This window comes from Colletes latitarsis, chromosome 5 (assembly GCF_051014445.1).
Source record: "Colletes latitarsis isolate SP2378_abdomen chromosome 5, iyColLati1, whole genome shotgun sequence".
NCBI classification, from domain to species: Eukaryota; Metazoa; Arthropoda; class Insecta; order Hymenoptera; family Colletidae; genus Colletes; species Colletes latitarsis.
Window position 1 is genome coordinate 29471605 of NC_135138.1, and position 25523 is coordinate 29497127.

The following is a 25523-nucleotide window of genomic DNA, read 5'->3' on the forward strand; positions in this document are numbered from 1 at the left end:
ATAGGAGGATAGGATTTCGAAGAGACGAAGAATCATGAAATAAAAATCCGGTTAACCGAGATTCTCCGCTCTGACATGAAAATGCGAATTGTATTGAATAAAGATGATACGATTCAAAGGTACGAAACGCCATTTCGCTCGATCGTGCATTTCTCATATACTGTCACGTATACTGAGATAAAAACAATTTCGAGAAAGGGTTGACGTTCGATGCAAAAAACTGTACCGCTCAGCAACAGTTTTCGATGACGCGAAAAGTCATTACAAAGCGAGCTTTTAAAACATTCGCACACTTTCATTGTACAAAATAATTTACATAAAACGATGAACCTTAGCGGGAAGTAGTAAAATTAAAAGAAACGCGAATCGTGGAGTACCGTTGATTGTACGACAGCAATTCGACGTGATTTATCGGTTGCATTAACTTATTTGTGTCGAGCAAAAACAAAAATTAGATTTAATGGAAATACGTTAAAACGTTCTGCGCGTGGGAGTGGCGGCCATTTGTAACAGCTTTTAAGAGGAACGTTTAAAACGACAGGCAATATTGACTACAATTCCTTGGCTCTATATTCCTTCTGTGTATTGAATTTACGTTCACTCTGAAGCTTGTTTTCTGACTACATTTTAGAAACAATTAAATCGACTGAATCTTACAAATGACGAACGCGAAAACATTGTCTGAAACCAAGTTTATGCACATTATTTTGTAATATTCAGAACAATCGAGAATGGGAATAGCTTTGAGAACTGTAGGAACAACCGAATCTTCCAAACTCTTGATACTAGTATTGTTATCGGCGGATATTTCATTTTAAAATTCATTTTTGTCCGAAGTCGGACGATTGCGACAACGCGATTCACAATAAATCAGAAGTTTTAGTACCCGTAGCTGGTCTCTGTCTCCAGACACAGTCGAGTAAATTTTTAAACAAACCTTTTGGCAAGCAACGCGACAGTCAGATTTACGACCAAGCTTCCCTGCCAAGCAGCAATATACTCTTTCGGCGTCGCTTTCGGAGCTTTTACTTCGAACACGCGTCTGTTTCGCTCGACTGATCAATTTTATACGTTGACGGGTATGCGACGTTCAGTCAAGAACGTACGGATGTCGATTTATGCGAGATTGTTAAGCTCTTCCTTCGTCTATCACGACGAAGGGAAACTTCAAAAGCAAAAAAGAAAAAGAATTAGACTTGCTACACGCGAATCGATACTTTCTGCGCTGATGTTTCAACGATTTGCAAATAGTTTAAACGAATTCACGATACTTTCCAATGATTTCCCACGAGCAATCGAAACGTAAGCGACGTGCGATTTTAATAGCCAATTATCGAGTAATCGGATGAAGAATGAAAGAAAAACTGGACGCACAATTAGCTCTCACTTGTTCCTCAAGGTCACATCTAGAACAAAAGACATTAATAGATGTAAGTTACATGAAAGTACTAATTCGATACGGAAGAGAATTCCAGAGAGGCAAAATTTTTATCCAGGCACAAATAAAAACCTAAATTGTAGCGTAAAATATTTCACAGTGAACTAAATAAAATTCCGCCCGTCTCTGGAAGAATCTTAAAACACGAACACTACTCGATTAATTAATTGTATCGTCCTTGGAAATTGTCACGAAAACTTTTATTCGTTAATTTGATGTATCCAGGCGACTGTAAAGAACGTCTACAATATTTGAAAACGGAGATCGGACAGGAGGAAGACACGAATAAGAATAAGAAAAAAAATACGGGCTCTAAGAATGGACTTTAAACACCGTTTTCTTCCTATTATTCGTTACTGAAAAGTGGTACGAATTCGTTTGCGTAATAAGAGATTTATTGTGTCTTCGACCTTCCTCGATTACATTAAAGAGAAAATAATGTATGCATGCATAAAGGACGCTCGACACTTTAGACATAGTTCGCCTGAGATCAAGATCTTAACACTACAACTACCGTGTTTACTATCTGCTTCTACCGAACGGGGTCAAAGTGATTTGTTTTTAAGAATATTATGGCAGAGAAGATATTTTTTAGCATAAAAGAATATTCAAACAATGAAATCAATAGCTTACCTAAATTCTGTGAGGGATCAAAATTATTCCACTTGGTACATGCGCTGTAGAGAGCTGGTATGTTGACGAGTCCCAATTTGTTATGATCTACACTCTAGAGTCCCCGTCGGTTTACTGTACGAATTCTCGTCGTGTCACCGCGACCCTAAACGTAGGATGATCAATGGTGGGGACAGGTAGAGGAAATGGAAACCCTCTCTGCCCTCTCTTTCGTCCCTTAAACTTACCAGCTCTCTACAAACTGAGCATGAATTTTATACAACAGGAAAAAGAGAATTATAGAAAATAAATTGTAGTAAAAATGGATGGTTATTATCACAAATGACAATTCACTTTGGCTCCCTTGGTAGATCTAGTGTTAAGATAAATTTTAAATGTGTAAAAAAAATACTGAAAGAAACTTTACATCTTGATTGTCAGCCGTTCAGCGTACAAAAGGGTCTCAATATAACAATTAACTCGTACAACGTAAGGATTCTGACCAAACTTTAGAATATACTTCTTGAACTGAGATTATACCAGGGTCTCGATCTGATTATTATGGCCTGTAGACTGTATAGAGCGACTGTAGAGTAATGTGTACACATTGTTAGAGAATTATACACATTGTTGAGACGTGGGTAAACTCTATTATGATAGATAATGGGCGACGTGGGTGGCGCAGTGAAATATAAGCCTCTTGGTGGATCAAATGATAATTGAACGATTCGATTTTGTACGTTCCAATAAACGTACGTATTCTTAACGTGTTATTGTACTTACCTACACGATAATTAATAATCTGACAAGAGCTACCTATTGACCCTCTGTAACCCAACTTTTGTCTGCTTCTGTGAAATATTACACAACAGAATATTAGTCATTACAAAGAGATTGTTAACGATCCTATTAAGGTGGTCATCTGAAAACCAGGCAGGGTTACAAAGGGTTGAAACTCCTTATCTCGTCAGCGACATATCCGATATTTTAAAGGCTTCGAATTGTTACGTAAATCAGGCACTCGGTAGAAATATTATTACACTATTGTTTCTTCGATAAAATGCACGCGACGGAAAGCATTTTAAAGCGTTTCTGATATACGAAGATCACTTTAGAATGAATAATACATGATTGTATTTAAAGTGTGCCGAGAGTATTCATATTTTTTCTACTTAAAACACCGTAAAATTAATCAGGGATTGTACAGTTAAGCTTTAATTGCTTCAAACTTAGAACTTTGCAAGAGGCTTATACGACGAAACTAAGTTCTGATGTTCCTCGCGCGCGCGCGATCGCGCATAGCGAAAATTAAGGTGTTTTTTTACGAAAGATCGAAAATCTCGTCGCGAACGCGACAGATTTTAGAGATTTAATTAATGGATGTTATGTAAAGTGCTCGCGAATATGGGCCGCTTAGTGGATAACTCGTGTTTCTATTGAAAGTAGCTGCTGTTTTATGTATGATAAGAGATTTATCAAATCCGAGGCGCGGTTCGATATTACAACATCTATTGCAATGACCAACTTAATAGATTGCTCTATGTATTACGATATATTATTTCTTCTAGTGAATTTGTAACGAATAAACCATTAAAGAATGTCTTGGAAGAACCCCTTCCTTTCTTTATCCGTCGCAAGATGCTAAAAATGGGACACGCTGTGTTAAATAATCGTTTCTTAAAATTCGAAATCAATCTGTATAATATCAAACACGATACGCATACGAATGATTTTCCTTAAATTAATATTCGTTCAAATTATGTAAATAGTAAAGAAGAGTTACAGTAAAAGATGTAGTAAAAATATTATATAAACTTATTAATACAATTCGAAACGAAAATAAACATGTCGATCGATCAACGGTAACAATATAATATAAATTGTTAAATTAACAATATTGTATGTAAAACGATGAGTAACATAGTTTATAATAATGTTGTGACGTTGTAGATTTTACACATAGAAAATATGTACATAATTTCTTAACTTATTGTAACGTTTACTGAGTTTCTTATAAAGAGAAGACTTCTTTCGTTGTACTTTAAAAAAACGTACAATTTTAATCTGTACATCAACAAGGAGTTTAATTATTCCTACACGTACTAATTATTTGTAACTTACAACTTATTATTGTCCAAGATGGACCATCGTGGGCGTGATGACTCTATCGAACGCAAATTTAATACCGAATGATTAATTTCATTACATAACTGCAAATTATACAAATAAAAGCGGTTTAGATCTTGCAGAAATATTAATGGAGACGCTGATTTATGGAAATTTATGATACTATTGATTATATAGCGAAAAGAAAATATTATATACCAATATTGGTATGACACGCAAAATAAAATCATTTTATAAATTTCGTAAAAAATTGTTGCAGCAACTAAATGGAAGTTTCAAGATGCCTTAAATTGTGGATCTATAGTTCAAAAATACTGATTATATCGTCGTACAGGATATGGTACCGTAACCGAAGAATGGAAATACAGGTGAGAGTTCTCATATTTTTATTCGCCGAATGAATCCATTTTCGTGAATTATATTATTATCGAGATTGTAAAATCAACTTACATCGCTTACAAAATAATATTTCTAACGAAGTTGCGGCACCTACGATCGCAAACAATAGAGAAAAATGAATCGCAATAACAATAGTGAGATAACTGCACCTGTAGTTGTCGTCTTGAGGATTTTTTTATTCTTTGGTCGATAACTTCCCGTAATCACGAGACCTTTAATATCTAAATACAACACCTTAGACGAAAACGACTGAAATGATTGAAATTCTATGTATTCAACAATGGATATATCTTCGTTGCTAAAAAAAAGGACATTTATTTGGTTTATTGGAACCTCCGTGTTTTCGCCATTCGTCTTCTCTGCCATTATTTTTGCTACCTACAGTCAAAAAGACTCTTTTCTTTCTCTGACAAGCTACGAATTGAAATAATAATAATTCATAAAGACAATACGTCCGAATCCTCGAACAGCTGCTTTACTCGCTTAAAGCACTCGACTTCTCTAGCAAACTTTTCTCTTTCGCCAACGAATTGTCTTACCTTTCTCGAATCTTCCTTTTTCTTTTCTTCTGACAAATTAGCTAAACAATTAGCCTGAAACGAATGTAAAAACAATTCAAAATTACCAACACTTCAGGCACCCAAGTCTAACAAACATATTACATTATCACCATTACTGAAATCACAAGAATAAGACTTTAAAGCAGACATTAGTATCGCCCGTTAAAATATAACGATGCTCTGGAACCTAAAGATGACCTCAAATCACGTTACTTGATATTTTACAAACCCAGTTCTAATTATTAAATTGAGATATAATTTAGTTAGCAAAATTCAAAAACGTTCTTCTCATTAAACGAAACAAAATGAAGTGCTGTCTTCAGGTGCTATACCATCCATAGGTGCTGTTACCTTAATTGCATATGCTATAGATCTGTATATTACCTTTTTGTATGTCATCATTTCAGAATTATAGAAGGAATAATAATAATAATAATAATAATAACAATAGGTATCGATGATATGATTATACCGAAATTACAATTGGCAATTTCCTATCTAATATTATACAGTATTTTAATAATTTATCGAAATGAATAACGGGATCCGTAACAATTCGTAACGCATGTTTAGCTAGCGCAGGAACTCTCAACGCGATTGTAAAATGATAACGAGTTGCTGATCGATATCCTTTAATTCCATCGCATTACCCTCGTACACTCGCGATTCAACAAGCTGCAATATAGAAGCAAAACTGTTAAACAATTCTTTCGTTTCTTACTTGCGCGTCGCCAACATCAATACTTAGATACTAAGCATCAAAAAATGTGCGATCAACGATACGATTATCTATCGTTCAACGCCGTATTTACCCACGAGCTTCAACGAAAATTCTAAATCACATAGAACGTATTCTGCAGTCAAGATGTTCGACCAAAAGCGTTTGCAGCTAACCCTGTGTAACGATATTCCAATGGAACGCAAATGTTTCGTTTTAAAGTTAAGGAAGACTATGAATTAGAAATCGAATTCGTGCGAAACAACGTGATTCAGAGTGAACAAATCGGATGGAAAGAAAGTTCGTTAAGCGAACTTTAAGACTAAGTTACACCAAAGAAAACCCTCAGCGAGATAAGTCGGATAATTGGCGAATACGACGAATGGGAAGACTAAAAATTACTTCGTAAACATCATTTCTTTTACAAGCTCACACGCGTTACTTCCTAGTATCCTTGTTATGGACATATATGCACGCAAGCATACACAACAATAAAACAAACACGCATACGCGCACGGACTCACGCACACACGTAAAAATATCGTTCTGCTGCAAATGGAAAATTATATATCTGTGATGTTTCGACGAGATAACAGTTTAAACGTAGGCAAGAACATATCCGTAAGTATTATACAAACGTTACGTGGAAAGAAATCCAATTTATGCGAAGGCATAGTCGAACGTATCGAAATAAATCTAACACCATGCGCTTTTATATTAATAAGTAAAAGTTGACTCGTTCAATTTTCTGTATATACATATATAGCTTAATATAGAACAGACTCTTTCTTCCGAGAGTCGTAGATTTTATTTGTGTTTGGAAAAGATGGATCTCGATTCGAATAATACTCCAAGTAAGTACACCGTACGAGTCGTGAACTTACGAAATTACTCGCGGTTGCAAACAATCGATTTCCCCATGAAGTTAGTCGTTTATATCGAGAGGAATGAATATATTATTAAGACGATCATAGAAATTTCTAAGGAAAAAAAAAATATAACGACGTTATTCCCAACGAAGAACAAGCAGTCTTGCACCATTTGTTTGCTCTCGCTCTTTGTACGCGCACGTCGATCATCGACGTTTTCCAAATCCTTCCGAAGTGAGAAACCGAGTAAACGTTTAATATACATTGCATTTGTCCAGTAACGTGCGCTTTGTGACGTCGAGCAAACCTTCTTGGGTACCTCGAGGTCGACACCTTCTTCGCCGATCGCAATAAAGAAAAACTGATAAAATGCACGACGTTTCGAAGTTTAGGATCGCGACCTCGACTCGCAACACGTACTTAAAGATCGTCGAGGTACGGTTGCGTCGAACGTGGAAGTTTTAAATTTCGAATCACTTCATCCGTTACACTTCTTGCAAGACTTGTCGCGACATCACGAAGCGTACATTCTATTAATTTCGTGCTGATATCTCTCTTGCACCGCTTTCCTCTTCAGCTTAAACGCGGCTGTTACCAGTCCCATATCCGGCGACCATTGTTCCGCGCACAATTTAACAGCGCCGGGTATTTCGAATCTTTGGAGTTTGCCTAGACAGAAAAAAATATTATTCCTTGTGTACCCATTACGAAACGAATCGTCAGACATTTACATTTTATGGCTTGTTCGACCAGCTCTTGGAGTACTGCTTTCTCGACTCGCGGATCGTCGCACAGTTCTTCGAACGACTTATTAGTAATACCGAGACTCTTGGCGATTTCGTCAAGATAGAACTGATTGGGCACCACCAATGCCACCGTGTAAGCCCTGTGCCCATCTCCGTACACGCAAATGTTCTCCACAACCGGACACGTCTTTAATTCCGCCTCCACTTTTCCCAGAGATACGTACTCGCCCAACTGTAACTTCACTAGATCCTTCTTTCGGTCTGCAATAATCGTATCAACAGAATTTAAAAAACAATTCTGTAATTGCTTTGTTTTGTTTCCTTAAGAAGAAGGTCAGTACCGATAATCTTTATGCAACCATCTTCGTGACACTCCCCGATGTCGCCCGTTCTGAACCATTGCCTTCCATCCATGAAAAAGAAGTCTTCTTTCGTTTTCTCTGGCAATTTGTAATAACCGATCGAAACGTTTTTCCCACCGATAAGAATTTCCCCCCTGGGATGCGGTGTGTCCGTCACTCTGTAGCCAGCCTCCTCCCAATTTTCCAGTCGAATGTCGCAAATTGTCGTCGGTGCTCCTACTCTTCCAGTACTTCTATCGTGTACTGAAACGAAAACATACGATTCGATACTACTGGAGGAAAAGAGTGTATAGCACTTTTACAAATATTTTAACAGAAAATTCATACCATCCATAACGGTAGCACACGAAGTTGTCTCCGTGAGACCGTATCCCTGCGTTACGGTAACGCAAAGGCAAATTTTGACCTGAGTGTGCGTGTCCGGAGACAATGGTGCACCTCCACACAGTATGAGTCTGACTCTGCCACCGAGGACTTGCTTGGCAGCTCCGAAGATGAGTTTGTTGAAGAACGGTGTATCGTAACCGCGCTTCATCCATTTCAGTTTGTACTCGTAGGCAAACTTGAAGATCGCTTGCCTGAAGGCGCACGATTTTTTCACCTTCTCGTTTATGCCTTTGGAGATACGGTCGAGTATCAGCTGAAGACACGAGAAAGCATACGTGTAGAAGATTCGAATAGAACTTGATATTTTTGTACATCGATCGGGAGACTCACCGGTACCGAAGTTAAACACGTTGGATGTAAAACGGACGCGTCACCCTTGGATCCCCTCTGGATCTTGCTGCTGGAATCGATCATAGTGAGCGGTGAACTGTAGCCAATGGGCACACCGGTTAGAAGACACACGCTCTCGGCGAGAAGTTCGAAAACGTGGGCCAAAGGTAAAAATCCGAGGAAGACGTCGTCCGATTTTATTTCTACAGCGTCACAGAATGCTTTCAATGTGTAAATTATGTTCGAGTGAGACAAGAGTACCCCTTTTGGGACTCCGGTGGAACCAGACGTATACATGATGATCGCTGTGTCATCAGCATGTGGCGGTGACATTGGTGCATCTGATTCATTTCCCTTCTTAATCACATCGGAATATGGTATGAGCCTCACGCCATTCTAGAACATAAAAAATATACCTGCATCGGAGAAACTGATTTTTAAAATTTATTCAGAGTTCCATAAAAAATTGGGGATTCTGAAAAATCGAGTCGATAAACCTGTTGTTGATTAATGAATATTTATGTAACGATTATAAATTAAGAGTGGTGTGATGCAAATGACTGTAAACAAGACAAAATGGACAGTAATCTTATCGATGTACTCCATATTAAAAAAAGAAATTATTGAATCATCGTTCGTAATAAGAGAATCTCAACGTCTCATTAATTTGTTCCGACACGTGACGGCAAATTAACATTGCAAATGAACCAAACTGACTCAACACGTCGACGTCGACGGATTACCTTGAAACCAGTCGTGTCGGTGGGTTTGAGCTGGTCCTCCATATAAATCACCGTCTTAATCATCGGTACTTTCTCCAGAAGCCGTTTGAATTTCGGTAGTAGATCGTGACTGGTTATTACGGTGTCCACTTCCGTTTCGTTGATGCCATGCGTAATAGCATCATCGCCCAAAGTTGCGTAGATCGTGACCACGGTCAGGTTCTGCCTGAAGCAACCGTAAGCTGCGATCATCCACTCTGCTCTGGTCTCCGCAAAAATCACGATATTCTTGCGCGTGGTCAGTCCCAGTTCTCTCAAACCACGACTGAACGAGATCGTAAGCTTGTTCACGTCCACGTACGACTTCCATTTGTACTCCCCCATTTTATACTGGTAAAGAAAAATAATTATCAAAATTACAATGCTTTCGTTGTAAAGCGAAAGATACCCAAACGACTCTAATCTATTTGGTCGAATTCTCTATGATCTTTAATAAATCTGTAGAAGTCCGAGAGAATATTCTCGAGTACCTTTTTAAAAATTCTACCATTAGGCTGGAGTTCGTCCTCCTCCGCCAGGATCTGCCTGGTGCCAAGGCATTTTTTGTCGCCGTGCAATTTCGTTACCCAACAGAACATTTTTTCGAGCGTGTCGATCTTCTCGCGCTCGAGGGTGACGTGCATCAGTCTCGGAGGATCGACGCTCCTGTAGGTGAGACTGTGCTCGTCCTTGGCGACAACCCGAGCCTTGACTCTCCTCGAAGCCTTCCTCTTCTCCCAGGGTCGTTGCAGAATCAGGTAGACTGGAAACGTCAGCAGGTCGTACACGTACGAGAGCGCCTTGATCGCGTGGATCACGCCGCTAATCCAGAAGCCTTCCATTTCCCTACAAAGGAGGAACGAGGTTAGAAAAATCTTGTTTTCCTCTAATCTCCGTATCCTTGAGTCTTTCACGGTCCGAGCTCTCGCCGTTAATGCCTCTCGAGGCTTCCGTGTGTCCTTTTGGAAAAGGTTTCCCGCGTTTCGACGCCATTAATACGATACAGGGCGATTCATACAACCTGGCCAGACTGAACGTCTCTTTTAAGCAAGCCTACGACGATTATTAAATAAAATAAATTCGCCAAATAAATAAAATAAATTTTAATATTAAATAAAATAATTTAATATTGGTTCGGCGATTCACGGTTCCGTAACAAGTTAAGTGTATATTCAAGCTATTTATTCCATGAGGATTAAATTGATCCCATCGTACAAGTTATGTAACAAGTGTCTTTCACTCTAGCAGTTGTGGGGCCAGCAGAGCCAACGCGAATTGTAAACAGAGCAACTACGACGTTTCTATTTGATGATTTTCGATGACTCTTGCGTGTTTAAATACGATTCGAAACTTTCGAGACTGGAAATTCTCGAATGCCTTTGAAAATCTTGGTAGACGAATCTTGGGATCTCGAAGTCTTGAACTTGAATCAGTGATTTAAATATTACCAAAACATTCGCGTCTGGCGTGCAAGAAGAAATCGAAAATTGTTTTATATTATTTTGCAATCTGGGACCACGTTTTCGATATACAAGCAATTAAAGTTTCGACGCGAGAGAAGGTCACAGACACGTGTTTCCCGCGTGTATGTCCGCGCCACCGTGAGATCAGCTGACTGGGATATAAATGGCGCGCGGAGTAACATTAATAAACTTCGACTGCTTGCATCTCGAATCCAGCACCTCGGATTACGAAATGATCGCTTTTCAATTTTCTTTCACGCGAGGTATTTGCGTCATTCGATTCATTTCATTTTAAAGCCTGTTGAAATACTTCGACCAATAAATAAACTTCCAAAGATGTGATGTCATCATCTTTCCAGGTTTATACAATACTTAATTTTGCTATCTGGGGGACTTAAAAATTCAAATAACACAATTCGAACAACCCCGTTCCTAGTTTAGGGCCGTTTAAGACTTCGAAAGCGAGGAAGACCTACCAAGACCTATCAAGACACTCGAAATCAAGTCCTCGAAGCGATTCAAGGCGATTCGATCGGTCTGGAGCGCATCGTTAATCACGTCTCCGACCAGAAAGACCAAGGATTCTCGCTCGTTATAGCATATCCACCGTTTCTCCATAACGAACTCGTTTCTGTCATCCGTCGTAAGCTAGCATGCTGACCTCTTTCCCGATATTCTTGTAACAACTGGAAGCGCGAACAAAAGCATGCACCGTGCAGAAATAATACACTTCGAAGGTTTTAAGATCGGACGATTTCGATAGCGTCGAATGACTACGCGTTTCAGCGTGTTAATCTTCCGACAGTATGCGTTTCGTTGGTCACAAGCTAGACCACATGCTGTCGACGAGGATTCAACGTGCAGACGTGCAAAGGAAAAAGCGTGAAAAGATATAAAAAGAGACATTCACAGAGAACGCATCTTCTTTCGAACATTTAATTATGGAATACATTTTTGCGGCAATATATGCCAATAAACCGTACATTTCATCTCTGTTTAACAGAACATGCTACAAGAAAATATTACAATATAATAAGAGGCCAGAAACTTTTAATATATAATTATCTTCCCAGATATAAGTTATTTTATTAGTGAAATACACGGAGTCATTAATCGTAAGGGCAAATAATTAGTTACCCGTGTTAGAAGTACATGTAAAATTTGGTAATATAGACATTCTCAATGGGGGTTAAAATTACCTTACCAAGGCAAAACATTAAGTTTTCTCCGCTAAGAAGGCTCCAAGTTGAACGCGATCGAAAATACCTGAAAGCTTCTAAAACACAAAATCTTCGATGAAACCAAAACGAAACAGATATTGCGGAAGCAATGATTTTTGCACCGTAGCGAAGGATCGAAAGTTTAGAAATGCATTCAAAGTACGAGAAGAAGAATTCAAGCAAGTTCCATTCAAACTTTAATGGAGCGCATTCGCGATGCTATCTAGAAACACTTGCCAGCTATTGTGTACCTTTTTTCACGTTTTGTTGCCGATGTTCCGTGCAATGCACGATATTACGGAAGAACGCTTTCCGTGTGAGCATTCCAAGGGTACTTCGTAATCTTGAAAAGTTTAATTTGCGGGGTTAAGTATCACTTGTGCAAATAAAGAGATATGTCTCCTTTAATGCAGTAATTGCACGAGGCACTCGAAGGCCGATTTTCAATGAAACCATGATTCGTTCTAATAACAGTTACACGTTTGCTTCCAAGATTCCTCTATTCCATCGAAACGTGCAGGTAACTGATCAAGCATTCCACGGACTCGAGCATTACATAAATAATACAATAAAAAAGTACTGAGTTCGCTTGCAAGGCGTCTTTCACTTTTGTCCACAACAATAGACGATAAACAAATCTGTAACGTTCGATCGAAACGGTTGGAACCGAGGATTCCCACGTATTTACCCCACTCTGGCTGTCCTTTCTTCATATTTGTACTATTCAAACGAATTCAAAGACAATAATCTCTATACGAATAAATACAAAATTGACGAATTATTGGAGGATGTGGACGTACCAATTGTCTGTTTCGTGACTTGGACCACTTTCGTAATAACAGTCTCGGTTGTCTCTTCGTGTGAAAATGTCTCCCGAGCAAGACTCGTTAACGATCGTTCTTAATTACACGCACAGGAGAACGGGGACTGATCAGTCAAGGAACGGTCCAATCGACAAATTAAGAAAATACAGAATCCCATCGGAGGAAGAAGACTACGCGAAGACACGTAACGATTCCAATTTCGTTTCGTAGCGTTTTCTTGCATACCCAATCGTTTCGACAAATACAATCGGACAAAGTTCAATAGGACATTCCGTATGTGATGCAGTGGCGATTGGTACGCACACGTCCGAAAGTATGGCGGCAGACGTGTGACAAACGCTCGAGATTCGAATATCGCTGCGGACTTTGGACGCTATTAGACCGACGCGACGATCATGGTTGAAGACGTGCTGACCAGGGTCCATGTCGCACACATAGTCTTTTCGCCCTCTGTGCTTGTGAACGAAGGGCATTCTCTCTGGATAACCAGACTCTTTTGCACTTTGGAGTCGCTTCTAAGTGCAAAACACTTCTTTCGATACTCCCATATTACTCTTTGATACTTCCAGATGTCCACCATGTAACCAGACTTAGGCACATTTGAATCAAACAACATACTGTTTGAAATCCATTCCACCCTCGAAAGTCTTGAAGGATTCAGTTCCTTTCCATTTAAAATTATTGACAATCTATTAAGTTCAAGTCAATAGTTATCATGACTACGTCTATGTCTACAATGTTATTATTGCTATTAACCGATATAAATGAATACTGACCATTGTTTCTTATTCCGTATTATATTATTTTCGAGCTCAAATTAATAATATCATTGAGTAGATACTACTATATACATTCTATAAAGACCCATTATTACTATTAGTATTACTAATCTTTCTTTTCACATGGATACAGTAATATATGTAAAAACAATTTGCACAATGGCAAGGTACTAGCCAGAGAAACCTAACCTTAGATTTGTTCTATGTGTATTATACATGGAAGAGATATAACGAACTTGCGAAAAGAATGAGTCACGAAGATAGCAATGCACTTTGAGTGTCAAGAGTCAAGAACCTGCCAGTGATGAATATTGCACAACTTTAGAACAATATGCCCCGCGTTAGGAATCCTATTTTCAGACAATTGTCTTTCTATTTGAGAAATGAAAAGTTATATTCGCAGATTCGCACGAAAAACCAAGAAGTTGAGCACAGTAAAATAATGAATGGCAAGAAATACAATTAACGAGTTTGCATGACAGAGGATATAACTCTATATATCGCTTGATTAAGTATCAAGTTCACGATATCTCTTCCGGTCATACGCGATGAGAACCGAGACACGTGGATAAATGGTAATAAATGTGGACGTATCTAACGTTATTTATAGTAGAAGTGGCCTCCAGAGGTCAAAATCTTTTTCGTCTCGACTTGCAAATTAATTAACTCTTAGCATAACGAGACGATTTACATGACTTTTGATGCTATTCCATAGCTGTAGTAATTTTTTAATACAATAGAGTAGAATTTTTAAGAAAAATCTACAAGGGATACGAGGTAAAAATCAGCAAAAAAAAAATTTCAAATCGTCCTGGAAAAATTATATTCAATTACAAGAGTCAATTAAAATCATTTTCGGTCAATAGACATACCCTCGAAATCCTAACAATTTTCGAGAAAAAAATTCCTTACCAAAAATATCATTTCTGGCCAGAAATGTCTGCCCGAATTTTCATGTGAATCTTTAAAACGTCATAACTTCTGAACGGATTGGACGATTTTAATGTTTACAAAAGCAAACGACGCGTATTTTGATGGAGAATATGTACAAATCGCAAAAATATTCGAAAAGTTGGTCCTTGACCCCACAAAATGAAAGAAACCCCATAAAAATGGTCCACTTTTCAAACAGCCATAACTCCCACAATTGTGAATATATTTCAATGAAACTTTTTTCTGAAGTAGAGCTGATGGGTACCTACAAAAAAGTATTAGACAACTTTTCTATAGGGCGTCAAACAAAATTACTAAAAATGAAAAACGAATTTTTAAGAAAAATCGACAGGTGGTAGGTGCCTAAATTTTTCGGCGAAAAAAAATTTTTTCAAATCGTCCTAAAAAAATTATTTTCAGTTGCAGGGATCAAGTACAAACATTTTTGGTCAATAGACATACCATCGAAATCCTACGCTGTTTTGAGAAAAAAATTCAATAAATGCCTAAATTTATCAGCGAAAAAAAATTTCAAATCGTCATGAAAAAATTATATTCGGTTGTGGGAGTCAATTACAAGCATTTTTGGTGAACAGACGTACCCCCGACATCCTACGCAGTTTCGAGAAAAAAATTCTTTTCCGAAAATGTAACGTGTGTAATATAATGTAATGTTGCAAGTGATACGAAAATGTTAATAGGACTTAAGAGCTCCATAAAAATGGGCCGAAAAAATACATTGGATGTAAGATCTAGTCGTATATCTCATCTATATTTATATTTCTCTTTGTTATCACTTCACATATACATAATTATAATCGGAATTTTATTGTAAGTACAATATTGCATAGGAGAATTCCTCTCGATACTAATTTAGAGTGGAAGATATAAATTACAGTCTAAAGATCAATGTCGATATCAAGCCACTTGTTTTAAAAAATGTGATAACCGCCAGTCTCATTAATTTCTCGGTTCACTTACAGAAACTATGATAGTCATTCTCGATCTCCCAACGTTTTACGCTCGACCTTTTGTGTCTGCTTAGAAACAAAACTATATTTTATATTTAAACTGTTATCTTGACCAGCGCAATGTGCAAGAAACAAATTTCAATGTTCTATCATAAAATTGTGCCAGGCAATGAAAACAGGCGGGGTTCGAAAAGCAAACAACATAGCAGATGCATTATAAGTAAAATAATTCAGTCGCTATACAATCTTATTTTTACATATTTCAACGGAACCAGTTTTCAATATCGAAGAATATATTTCGTACCTAAACACATGCATCTGCAAAATTACCAGCATTGGAAACTAGAAAAATATTAGAAATTGTAAAAGTTTCTCATTCGAGTATCTTAAATAACAAGTAAGATATATTGAAAAAGATATCATTTAATAACAGTCATGGGTTTAGTATCTTATTATAATAATTCTGATTATTATTATCAAGTATATAAGAATATTAAAAAGTTGCAGTAAAATATTGTTTGCGCAGATACTATTAAAAGAGTATTTCACGAGGGAATGGAAATATCCCAAAATATATCTCCTTTATTATTTGAAGAAATGCGTTATGTAGCTACTGCCTGGTAAAACTACTATTTACGTTAGTGCAAACCTACAGAAGATGTGTTCATGCACATGCATATAGTGGGCGTACATGCGAACGAAATCTATTTACAACGGTAGAGCGTGGAAAAGTTAGTCTATATGAATGGTAGCTACGACTCACTGTTTGTCCTCCACGATCATGGTGGCAAATTCTGGTCACCTCTTAATTCCAAGAGATACGTACCACCGGTACTACAATGGGAGTCTTGTTTCGATGTGGTTTAACGACACTGCAAGAAAAATCATTCCCATAGTCGAAATGATTAATACGTTTCGATAGCGCTCGTCTACTCTTTATCATCGCTCTCTACGACGACAACGACATCGTTCTCGACGTAAATGTCAATCCTTTTCGATTAGGATCACGAAAAGAGTTCTGTCGCGGCCTTGACACGTTAAACGAAACGCGATGTTAACTTGTAAAATAAAGTAATCGTATGTCAAACATTTAAGAACAACAAACGTTGCATGCACTTGATACGATATCAGCTGTGCAACTCTATAAACAATACTCATATTTTTCCACAAATATGGTAATTGAATTTGTAATCAAATCACTCGAGATACACATGGTTTACGAGCGTTACATAAACACGATATAAAATAACGTTTAAAATACGTGGAGCGAGTTCTCGTTTTCCAAATATTTTGCATTCCATTTCATTTATTACAAACAATCTTCTGATTTACCAGCAACGTTTCGACGTTCTAACGCAATTTACACACGGACGTGTAATGCACGCTTCTTCCTGTCGTCTGCGGCATCAACCCTTGCCTTACTATTTAATTGGCAATTTCTGTGCCAGGCACTGAATTTCTTGCACGATCGAGCAAACGTACAACGTGCCTTTCCGGTCGACTGAATAACAAATTTATGACCAGAAAGTCTCAAACATTTGAAAAACTATATTAAGTATTATACTCTATTACATTCTTGCAATAGCTCTAACAAATCTCTCGATGCCTCGAAGTCTCTATTACGTTTGGTAACGAAAAATCACTACCGGAAGTGCTACCAAGACGTAGTTGAAATTCAAAATTCTCTGTAAATTTCTACAGAAAACGAGATTTTCGAACATCAGAGATTTCTACGGAACAGGAAGTTTAATTCGACGTGATAACAGAATAGGTATTTGTCTATAGCCAGTTTATAGTGTGATACAGATATAGATTCTTCGCTCTAAAGACGGATGTGCTCGTGTCTAATTGTAAATCCACGAGGTAGCGCCACAGAGGTGGCCTCTACAAGCATGAACGAATCTTATATCCTCCGCCTTCGCCTTCACCTTCACCTTCGCCTTCACCTTCGCCTTCCTTTTCCCATACAAACTTTCCCGCCTGTAGCTTGCCAAATGTCAGATGCTATATCGTAATACAGCACGCTGTAAAAGATACACTCTAGCTTCGTAAAGTTTTCTACGACGTTTGGGATACAAAAAAAAAAAAAATAAACGATATTAACGATAAATTATTAAAAATTTCTGAAACACTCTAGCATGATGACGAAGCATCTAGATATTTATTGCGCTGAATAATTAAGATAAAACAAATATTTTTCCTCGATAATTAAAAGATAAAATACAACAGACGAGAGCTTACAGTGTACTTTCGTATCGGGTAATCGCCAATTATTTAATTTCAAAGTTCAGAGCGGATTAAGATTAGTACTTCGAGTTACGACAATTAGATCGACTACTACAACTACACCAACAGCGAATAAAAAACGACGAACAAGTTCGGAGGGCCTCTCGTGGAGGACTGTCCTCTTTGAAAATAGACAACGGGGTCACTGAGCGACGGATCTACGATCTATGGAGCCTTCTATATGTATATCGAGTGTTCAAGCCATTGTTCAAGAATCTCCTCAGAAATCAATGATGCGAGAGAAGAGAAGAGAGTAATTGAAATAACGTTGGCTTATTTGGTTTCTTTTAAGTAAAATGCTACATTCTTTTGCATTTTACGAACACGACTGATAAGACGAGCTGTGCTATTCATTGGTTACGGCAATATTCAAGATAACACGAAGACAGAAATAAAAGATGTAATATAAACATCTAGCACATAATGGAAATAGGGTCAAGGAACGGGAGAGGCTCAGATCTACTTTCAAACATCCATGGACACCTTGTATATACATATCATAGTTTATATATAGCTATATGGACATACACAACCTACATATAGATAAAAGCAACGTCTAAGGTCCAAGGAACTGCTGAACAAATACCATAGACACCCTCCATACATGTGTAGTACATTCAAGTGACCCAACCACAACCTTGAACAAGACTAGAAAGACACCAAGAATAGACTTCATCTTTCTACTGCTAACGAGTTAGGGCATTTTAAGTCACGTATAATATTAAGCATATTCTAAAAAATATTATCCCCTCTGATTATAAACAAAGATATAGATGCATGAGACACAATTTCAGCATAATGCTGCATCATACGATATTCCAATAAATATAATATCGATATTCCTAAAGGTTAAGTTATATTCTGGGAAAGCCTTGAATGATTTCATCCAAGATATCAAGCGATTTCCTTAGTCATCGTTCTCGTTGAAAAAAAATTTGGACCGTAGAATCATGAGTTCTAAGAAATTCATTTTTGTACCTGACGGAGTTGAAATTCTAGACATCGGTTTCTTTCATCGAGTCTAAAGTGAACGTAAGAAATATCTCTTAAAAGATCATTCTATGTTTTATTCATAGAAATAAAATTCATTTCAATCGGATCTATAGTACAGTAGGACAAAATTCGTGAGAATGGTCTATGTTTCCTTCATCGAGATGGCATAATCCCGCCATTACAAACAAGATAAGTCATTAAAAACTGTCTTGTAAGATAAGCTATCTGTTGAATTTAGAAAAACAATAGTTCGGAACTCTTCAGAATTAAAATCTTCAGTCGGTTACTCCACACGTACACTTCACACGCGATAAGAACAGTTTTAAAATAGGTTTGAATTATGGTCTAATCTTGAACTTATATATTTAAGTTTATGCATGTTTGATCGTTTCTTTTTCGAAGCAAAAATTTAGAAAAAAAAGCTATTGGAGCAACCAACCTATCCCCATATAAAATTAAATTATATAATTGAACAACAGTCTGAACTTATAGAATTACAATAAAATTATCTTATCAACTCTTCTTCAAACGCGTTCCAAGTGGTATCTCCTTTCGTATCGTCTGACCCGATGATACAGCAAACCTTACATCTCCACGTTCCGAATAAAACTGTCTTGTTATCGTACTTCCAAAAGGTTAGAATCGTTTTATCGATAATAAGACGGTATTAATTTCGATACGGGTGAAACAACATTCCTTATTACTTTTTACATTCTACGAAAAGTAACATCGCGAACGTAGCATTTTTCTACAAAAACATATTGCATGTATTATTCTATTTCTATTCTGTTATAAAAAGTGTTTTAACGAGACCAATATTTATGGGCAATTTTACACCGTTATAAAATATAGTCGTGAATCATAATTTGCAATAAATTTAACATTTCTTGCGTAAATCTGATTAAAGTAGCTAGAACGAATGTGATTTGTTTTTGCCTACTTTTGAATTAGGTGTACAGTTATTATCTTAAATATTATTTCATATAATCACCTTGCAAGTTCATCCATATGCATTCGATGCACCGATTACTATCATGAATCGGTGAAGCTCCTGCTTTCCTAGTTTCTGTGATATTGACAGGTTTCTGAGCCGTTTACGTCAAGGCTATGGTCTGACCATTGAAGGACGCTACTACGTATCAGGTCACAACCCCATTTACTGTACACGGGTCAGAAAATATTGACTACTCAAAGCCACTGAGCGATTATCCCCACCTTATCGTTTGACTATCCTCTTTGCACCGTATCTCGATAATACTTCGCTCTCGAACACGCGATTCAATCCCAAATCGACTCGATTCGACTCCATTTTTCTGTTCACAAAAACATCCCTTACAAAAAGTACCATCGACACGATTGTCAACCATTTTCCTTATCTAGAGATATCCTCGACATTTCTTTAAATTATAATATGAATAATCAGTAGTGGTTGTTGTTGAGAACATATTTAATCTCGATCAGATCTCAAGATTTAAAAAAATGCATGAAGCAAACCGGAAGTCGTCCCTAAATCGTCCAAATAATCGTACTTGGTACGACATCGTTTAGTAAAGTTCGACTAATAGGAAGTGACGATACATTTCCAGCTTGACAAGTAAATTTACGAGCCATGCGTAGAACCGGCAGTAGAAAATTTATTGGCCACACACGGCCATTACTTTTACTTTCCACCGGAAGCATGTGCTGCATAAGGGTGGGTCCACACTTGTAACGGAACAACGAAGAAACGTTCCTTTAATAAATGACAATTTTAGTCAAACGACTGTTCGATCTAACAAACATCGCGAATAGAACAGATCGTGTGCGTTATTTTTATTCGTTATCTACTATTCTAATTTAATTTTGCCCATCTCTGACGCGCGGAAATATTGGGGCTATAGTCCAAACAAAATTAACTCGTTGATCCGGGCCAGTAAAAGAGGTTAATCCAATATCGTAAGGTTAAGTTTTGACGGGGTTAAATTTTTAAATGACATTTCTAACTACGCCCCTCGTTTGTTTACGTACTTTAGGTATTATTTTATTTTTATGCCCGCACAGATGCACTATAAACATTAGAAACGTTTTAAAATCTAAGTTTGGCTAGCCTCTTTCAGTGGCCTGGTTAATTAAATGTAACAGAAGTTCTAAAACTAAATTAACGTTCGCACAAATTATCCATTGGTCGATTTTTTCTTCTTCTTTCGTAACTACAAATTACAGAACAGGATGTCGTTACAAGTGTGAGCCCACATTAACGAGTTCCTGTAATAGACAACGAGAGAAGGAAATAAGGACACGACATCGACCCAATTATATCTTGCAACATCGAATTATCATAGATATGGGCTACTTGACTGCACCGTTGCATTTCGTAAAATGAACTGAAGCTATGCTCGGAATCAATTACTCAGCACTGCAAACACGAGTGCTCGACTACTGTGAAATCGTTCGACTTTTGCTTCGAGAATTCCTCCCATACATTTTAAACAGGATCAAAGAATGAAATATTTCATTCCCTACTCTATGTAAACGTAGCTATCCAACACTCGAACGTTTCTAAAGTTCAAACCGATAACAAGTTTCCGTTCTAGCATAAGAGGGATGCAATTTCATCCCTCTTATGCTAGAAATATCCATTCTTTGACCATTGACATTTTGTTATACATAACAAGTGTTTCCTCCGAGTGTTTGATAATAAGTCCAAATTCTATTTTACAATTATTTTCACAATATCCAACCACTTCATTCGGAGCACCAGGGATGAAAAATTAATTTCTATCGATAAAAATAAAAAGAGTCGTCCAAGAATACTTGGTACACGGCTGAAAGTTTTACACTGTACTCCGCAACACTGGATTTAAACTCCATAGAAAATTTATGGAACGAACCGAACCCGTAAAATCAGAATTACACCTGTAAATTCCGAGGAAGAACTCGAAACGAGATTGAAGGAAGGTACGAGTCCCGGATTGTTTGAATAAATAATACTCGGTACGATCGAACTCTCGACACATATTTTAAATCTATTCGCGTTTGTTAAATTACAGTTTGCAACCCTTGTGATAAATTGATGGGTCCGTCATCGATAGACTCGACAAACTGACAAGCGAAAACGCGGGCAACGCGATACGAGTATAACAAAGCCCAAGTCTGTAAAAGCTCACCTGTGCGAGTATGCAAAGTCACTAGTTCATGCAAATGACAGAACTGAACGGAGAACGTATCGCGAATGGTATTTGTTCCGTCGCCCCACTCGTTTCGAACACAGTTATCGGATATTTGGCAGAAAAAAATAAACTTTTCGCGAGCAGATTTTTACGAATCAATGGATATCGGGTGTAACAAAGAAATAAAAAGAAATTGCAAAGCGCGCGAACGGATCAACAGAGCCCGGAGATAACGAGCTTCATGACATTGAACATCGGACCCTGCATAACTCGAGTTACGCTTAAGTTGTGCCAAGGTGAACACGGACTCTACGGTACGATTAGAATATATGTACCGCCACTACGAATCCACGCTATGTTTACAATACGTTATCGAAACAAATGATAGTGTAACGTTACTACGGTTTATCACGCTTGACAACCGTGTTCTGAGGTGATTACATTGTCGCGTAAATGCTGTATGCACTTGCAACGTGTAATTAAACTAACGACGATTGAATCAAAAACGATAAGCAAAACCAACACCTGTGATTAAGACAGGTACAAGATTGTTCCGTATTTCTTTATACGTTACATTATACCACTGTCATACGATACGTGTAATGTACGCTTCGTGCAAATGTAATGCAGTACACATATAGCAACGCAAGTATGATACCTCTCCCTGCTGTAATAAATATCGTAATTATTAAAATTCCTGAATGCATTCGAATGAAAGAAATTTATCGAGCCTCCAATAATTTAAGACCAAAGACTATCGTTTTCTTTGAAAACATAAAAATCACTTTCGCGTTGGACCAGAGAAAAAGTGAATCGGAATTATTTAATTTCGATAAGCAGGTCAAAGAATTCGAAAGATTGGTATGTAAAATTTCCAGTCGCTAATATTGAGGTTGACAGCGATAAAAAACTGAGCGAACTGCGTCTCCAGACGCGTGAACGTGTGGGCGGAATATTATAAACGAAAGAGCACGACCGTCGAAAGGGAGCATCGATCCAACATGGGGGAAGATTTCGTGCAACGTTCTCATTACTAAATAATAGACCACGCGAGCCAGCATGGAACCAACGTGTGCTATCGCACCGGTTGTTTTCATCCGGTCTACTGTCACTGGCTGGAATTACTATTGTCCCTGTCCAACAACGTATTGGACGCTACTGGACATCGCTATTCGCGGCGTGGAAGTCGCGATGGTGGTCCTTCTCGGAACAACAATAACCTACAGAAATTCTGTTATCCCACGCAAGACTTTAACACGCAGCGCCAACGGATCGATCTCAAAAACCCGATGCTCGACAGGAAAAATCACGAGACATATCTGTATCCAACGCACGCGTTTTGATACAAACCGTGACGAATGATCGCGCACTTTACTCTCGCGTATCATTATAAATCTTCTCCGATAAAACAGTTCGTTTATATTCTAATCTAGTATTTATACACGATTTTAGAAAAACTAATAAACTAACCGTCTTTAAATCTAATGTACAGATAAAACGGAGATGTTATTTTCGCTCTACTTCCATAGATTAATATTTTTTCGATTCGATCCACTGGAACTAAAATCATATCAACCGTGAAGGAGAAAGAGGAGGAGGGGGAGCTCTTTTTATTCAGCGGTTGCATAAGAAGTATCGTTAAAAGTATTGTATGGAAAAAATGTACAAAATACTTAGAAGAAACATTACGTTTAATAATGAACTTGCAACGGGATTATTTAACTAATATTTAGTTAGATATATACGAAATGTTGCTAGGAATGAAGTGAATAGGATGAAACCTTGCTCGATATAGAAAGGCTTCAAATATTTGAAACTAGACGCATACGCGCATAGGTAATATAACCGCTTGCATAATCTGTTCATTCATCGATAACAGCGCTGATCAGCGACCGCGCACGATTTGACCGTGAATTCAATATCCGGCGGAGGGATCGATGACTTCTTTGCGGAGAACCACAACCAGAGCAAAAATATTCATACGTCTGAATAAAAAAAGAACGACACCGACCAGCAAACCTATCTGTGCATCGCGAGCAATAGCATCCTGGAAATTTGAATTGGAAGCGATTCAAAGTGGCTTCGATCGAGCCTCTCTACGAATCAGCTGCACGTACGTGCCAAATGTCACTTTAAAAACACGAATTATTTACGTTCGATTCGTGTACAACGCGACCGCAAAGGAACAGACTTCGAAGCGGAAGGGAAGTTTTGGGATTTCGAATATTTTCGATCGAATTAGACGTCTATAAAAAATAAAGCAAAACCGTTGCTTACCTTCCGTATTATCACCGAGTATCCTGGCCTTTTTCGTGTCCACCTCCTAACAAGTTCGACGATTTCTGTCGACTAACAAGTCGGATTTCCCACCGCGACCAGAAGAGGAAATTATCACTATACGCGATCCAAGAATCAAGAACGGTGAGTGTGTGAGTACCTTACATTAGTGCCTCTACACGCACCGTTTATGTACGCAAAAGAACGAGGGAAGAGGAAAGAACACGAGGGACAGCCGATCGCGACGTAACGTGCACCGTGACGGTCGACGAACAACTGAATTTATATCGTGGTCCGTATCCCCGGCTAGGCGACTTAGAATATTCCTGATAATCTTCGATCTTTGATCTTTCTTTCACGCCTCCCATACCGATTCTCGTACCTGAAATTGCCCAGTGCCCGCGGAAGGTAAACGCGACCAGACGTACGACCGTCAGACAGCTGTACGGCCAATCGTCTACGCGTGTCTTGTATTATTAATACATCGAGAACGAGATCGGTTGATCGACGAGAAAATGTGACAGATAAAGAAGCCGGTTGCTCCGATTCAAACGTGCAACGCCAGAGCGTTCTTGTTATTCTTACATTCTTTATGATTATCGATCGTAAAGATCGAACCTCTTTGAATCGTCCCCCGGAACAATGTAATCCGACGTCTCGTTGCCACTTGATAAGATAAACGAAAATAATGTTTAACACTACGTGCTTCTGTACTATGAACTCAAACGATCCCACTAATTCTACACTTACGGCGATATCACGTAACGCGCACTCGAACGGTGTGGCTCAGTATTCGCGCGAATAACTTGCGAACGATATCGTTCCTTCCTCGCATAGAGCACTTTTTTCTCTGCACATGTCAAACTTTTAACCTATCAAACGTCGGTCTATACCGCGGATACCGAGTATAATTCAGCGAGACCGTGCGTACCGTACTCTGACACGTACTAACGCCAGCGCGAAACACCGACTACTCTATACATACTCGATTCAGAAGCGGCCATCTTGCTATCGGGGGTTTAAAACTGAAGGAATCGATGAGGGAACTATAGCGAAATCTGCCGGAATAAATGCACAAAATACCGTTGCACGATCTTGGGAAACGTTATCGATTATATTTATTAACAACGACTGGTTTTATTCCCGGTACAACGACGGGAAAGCATCGTTTTAAACTCGGCTTCAATTTTAATTTGAAATCTCCCGCCAATTCTTCGGTATGTTGACAAAATGCGCTTCAACGTTTTACGCGTTATAACCTCGTGTTTCTGGTTCACGTGACTTAACAAACGTCGTTACTACTATAAATTGATCAAGCG

General features: G+C 38.1%; 1 protein-coding gene across 10 annotated transcripts; it reads right to left on the reverse strand.

Moving 5' to 3' along the window:
- Positions 1–4546: 4546 nt before the first annotated feature.
- Positions 4547–25367, reverse strand: Acsl (Acyl-CoA synthetase long-chain). 10 transcript variants are annotated; one of them, XM_076765631.1, is made up of 11 exons: positions 24955–25365; positions 24790–24870; positions 24205–24321; positions 16263–16371; positions 9801–10155; positions 9292–9660; positions 8549–8944; positions 8159–8471; positions 7811–8074; positions 7455–7730; positions 4547–7392 (listed from the first exon to the last, which is right to left on the reverse strand). In XM_076765631.1, the coding sequence occupies exons 4-11, from the start codon at positions 16280–16282 to the stop codon at positions 7238–7240; spliced, it is 2148 nt and encodes a 715-aa protein (XP_076621746.1). In that variant the 5' UTR covers positions 16283–16371; positions 24205–24321; positions 24790–24870; positions 24955–25365; the 3' UTR covers positions 4547–7237. The 10 variants fall into 10 exon arrangements, with proteins under 10 accessions (XP_076621746.1, XP_076621745.1, XP_076621744.1 ...); XM_076765630.1 differs by lacking the exon at positions 24205–24321; XM_076765629.1 differs by having other exon boundaries at positions 24790–25365.
- Between the last annotated feature and the right edge of the window lie 156 nt (positions 25368–25523).

What these genes read in the sequence shown, in the direction of transcription:
- Acsl (XM_076765632.1), bottom strand. Translation starts at nt 16,282, where the DNA reads ATGATCGTGGAGGACAAACA. An exon ending in ATGATCGTGGAGGACAAACA is followed by an intron (nt 10,156 to 16,262) that starts GTGAGTCGTAGC and finishes CCTCCTTTGTAG; the next exon opens with GGAAATGGAAGGCTTCTGGA. An exon ending in ATGGTAGAATTTTTAAAAAG is followed by an intron (nt 9,661 to 9,800) that starts GTACTCGAGAAT and finishes TTTCTTTACCAG; the next exon opens with TATAAAATGGGGGAGTACAA.